This window comes from Pundamilia nyererei, unplaced genomic scaffold (genome assembly GCF_000239375.1).
Source record: "Pundamilia nyererei isolate P.nyererei 1_Seehausen unplaced genomic scaffold, PunNye1.0 scaffold00466, whole genome shotgun sequence".
NCBI classification, from domain to species: Eukaryota; Metazoa; Chordata; class Actinopteri; order Cichliformes; family Cichlidae; genus Pundamilia; species Pundamilia nyererei.
Genome location: NW_005187867.1, coordinates 130614 through 133994, shown reverse-complemented (window position 1 = coordinate 133994; position 3381 = coordinate 130614). Strand labels below are relative to the sequence as shown.

Sequence of the window (3381 nt, the reverse complement as noted above, 5' to 3'; positions counted from 1 at the left end):
CTAAAACAGCAATAAGGATCCTTATTAGGCCAAATGTAAATAACAAAATAACTTTATAACTTAAAGCAAAATTGGGAAACGTAAACAAGTCTTTACAAGTTTTTACAGATTTTAACTCTCAGTGATGCTGCAGTGTTCGTTTGTGACTTTGGGACCTGAAGATGACGGAGTTTTGGACCCAGATTACTCCACGAGGCTCCTGACTACGGCAGCCATAATGCTCCGACAATCTATCAAGCGGTGCGGCTTCGTAGCTTAGCAAAGTCGTAATAAAACATTTTTGACAGATTTTTGAGCGGTGTGTAGCACATAAAATCTGTTTGAGGTCAGTAAGCACAACCAGAATTCATACATAAGGCACGTTGTCAATTTTTGAGAAAATTAAAGGATTTTAAGTGCGCGTTATAGTGTGTAAAATACGTTATACAGAAGAAAAGAAAATATCGCGATATATATCGTTACTGCATATGCTTCAAATTATACCGTGATATGAATTTTAGGCCATATCACCCAGCCCTAGTCTAAACAGAGCGCGCTGTGTGTGACGCCTGCTTTTGTGCATGTGGGCCGCTTTGAGGGTTCACACTAGAGCGCGTCACATTTTATTTGTAGTGTGAAGAAGCAGACAAAAAAATCGGATTTGATCAAAAAATCGGAATTGAGCATTAAGACCTGCAGACCTTTCAGATTAGCTTGACTCCACCAGTGTATGAATGTGAGAGTGAATGAATAGTGGAATTGTAAAAAGTGCTTTGGGTTCCTTGAAAAGTGCTATATAAATGCAATCCATCATCATCATTATTATTATTAGTGTTTTTAAAATGGCAGAATTTGCAGTTTGCTGAGTGAATTTTTTGATAAAAAAAATATAATCCAGGCCTTTTCTCAGGGACCGCCGGGTGCAGGCATTCATACCTCCCTTGTTGTCTTCAGGTCTACGTGTCCTATGACCATGGCACCACTTTCATACCCGTCTCACACAAGTTCAAGTTTTCGGGGGCTAAGATGAAGGACGGCAGCAAGCAGGTCATCTCGCAGTTCTACCACAGCCCTGCAGACAACAGGAGGGTGAGTCTGGTCCCACTGACCCGTATTTACACGAGAGACAAGTGGAAAGTTTCCTGTATGTATTCTACACAGCACACATTGTGATGTCAGCTGTATACTGTCAGGTATGAAATAAAGCTTTTGGTTGCATTATGGGAAATTTAAGATCCAATGGTAGAATTGTGGAAACTAATCCAGCTTCTCCTCCTGCACATATCTCAGTGTCTGTGGATTTGTCACTGGTCGTCTTTTGGTGGAGCTGAACTGTTCTGTCAAGTAGAGCTGAAAAACTCAGCAAATATCCAAATATCGGAACAGAAAAAGTACAATTTTAAGAAAAATGTGAGCTCATACAGCAACACATTCCCAAAAGAAGTTGGGAAAGAGGCAACAAAAAGCTGGAAAAGTAACTGTTACTAAAAGGAAACAGCTGCAGTAACATGGTGAAACTAATTAAGTTAACTGTCAGCAGATCGGTAACATCAGGTCTAAAAAGAGCGTATCAAAGAGGCAGACTTCAGGCAGCACTGCATTAACTGTCAGGAAGTAACTGGGACACATCCTGCATCATGCAACGACGAATCCTTGTGTGAACGTGGTGGGACCATCAGGAGTGTTATCAGCGTTCAGTTTAAAATCAGTGGCTGTGGAACTGGTAGCTTCCACATCTGGAAAGGCTCCATCAGCTGATTCATTTGAGTCCTCTGCTCTTCATGATTTTATGTTGCAAACTCGTTTTCTTCACTGATACTTTTTTAAGGATTAAACCTTGGCGCCCGATGGTGACGTAAACACGGGCTTAAGCTTGTCAGTCATTGCATTTTGTTTCCCAACGTTTCTGCGGAGCTGAGTTTGTGCAAAGTCAGCCTGATAGACCTTAAACTTTGTTTCCCCTCAAAGAAAACTTTTCTAGGATTTGTCAGATTTATTATTTAATGCTTCTGTTTGTTGTCTGCCTCCTCAGTACCTGTTTGTGGACTCTACCAACAACTACCTTTGGAACGCCTTTGACTTCTGTAGGAACGTCCAGGGCTTCTCCCTCCCCTTCAAACCCACCGACCTGCTGCTCCACAGCAGACGAGCCAACCTGGTGCTCGGCTACGACGGCTCCCATCCCAACAAACAGGTAAAGCGATGCTCTGACTTTACAGTGCTGTGTGTTTAGAAGAATGACGCACTTTGTTTAGTATGAAGCCTCAGCGACACCTTTTACTGAGTGGTGCTTGTAGATATGATGAAGCATTTGTAGTGTGAGTTTGACTCCCTGTTACAGCCGAAATTTGACCTGATAAAATGACTGTAGCTTTGCATTCAAATGACTTCAGCTTCATCTTGATCCAGTCATGTGCATGTGTAGGAAAACATTTCATGAAGCCTTTCTGCACTGAATATTCACACAATGTGGACTTGATGGATTTTATTATTCCTTATGTGAATACTTGCAGTTATTGATAGTATTCTACATATTTTGATACAAACAGAAGGACGATGTCTTCCTTACAAATGTCTAACAGCTCTGTGGAAACGTGTAAAAAAAGTGTGTGCCAGGTAAATAACCTGGGACGTATTTGGACACTCAGTTAGGCTGCTGCTGCCAGAGTAACCACAGTTTATGAGTATTTTATGAGAACAGTCGGTGAATGCTTTGGTGTTTCCAAAGCATTCACTGACTGTTCCTCTGAATTTTTAAAATCCTAAAACGAAGGCTGAAATCGTGACTGTTTCTTGCACGTGTGCTTGATATGAAGTACTCGTCGCTTGTTCGATTCAGAAATTCACATGCAGGATATTCTAACCGGGACAGGAAGTGATGTCCTTGCATCATAGCTCTCCTGAGTTCAAACATAACAGTGGCAAACGTCTCTCCGGTGTTCTCCTTTACATGTGTGCTGGAGCCAAAACGAAGGAATGAGCTTGACCTACATTTTTACAGTGCACCACCCCCCTCTTCTCCTCCTCCTCCTCCCCCTTCCTCCTCCTGCTCTCTCCTTACACCCTCTCTCCTCTCCTGCCTTTCTAGCTGTGGAAATCGGACGACTTTGGGGAGACGTGGGTGTTGATCCAAGAGCACGTGAAGACCTACTTTTGGTAAGGAGGCTGAAGCAGTACAACAGGCATCAGAGGGTGTATCTATCCTGTCACCAACACAATGCTGAGGAAATATAACCTTCCAGAAAACTCCTATTAAATCTGCATGTCCTCGGCCTTCAGGCATTAGCTACAAGCACATAAATAGATAAATTATTCTACAAGTTATCGCTGCGCTGTCTGATATTTCTAGGCAACAACTAGGGCTGCCACGATTAGTCGACTAGTCACGATTACGTCGACTAT

General features: G+C 42.4%; 1 protein-coding gene across 2 annotated transcripts in view; it reads left to right on the top strand.

Moving 5' to 3' along the window:
* Window positions 1-3381, top strand: part of sorl1 (sortilin-related receptor, L(DLR class) A repeats containing) — an 85352-nt gene that overhangs the window by 28685 nt on the left and 53286 nt on the right. For both annotated transcript variants that reach the window (XM_005753802.2, XM_005753801.2), the window contains exons 3-5: window positions 934-1068; window positions 2012-2173; window positions 3068-3135. In XM_005753802.2, coding sequence (XP_005753859.1) covers window positions 934-1068; window positions 2012-2173; window positions 3068-3135 — 365 coding nt within the window. The remainder of the gene's footprint in view (window positions 1-933; window positions 1069-2011; window positions 2174-3067; window positions 3136-3381) is intronic.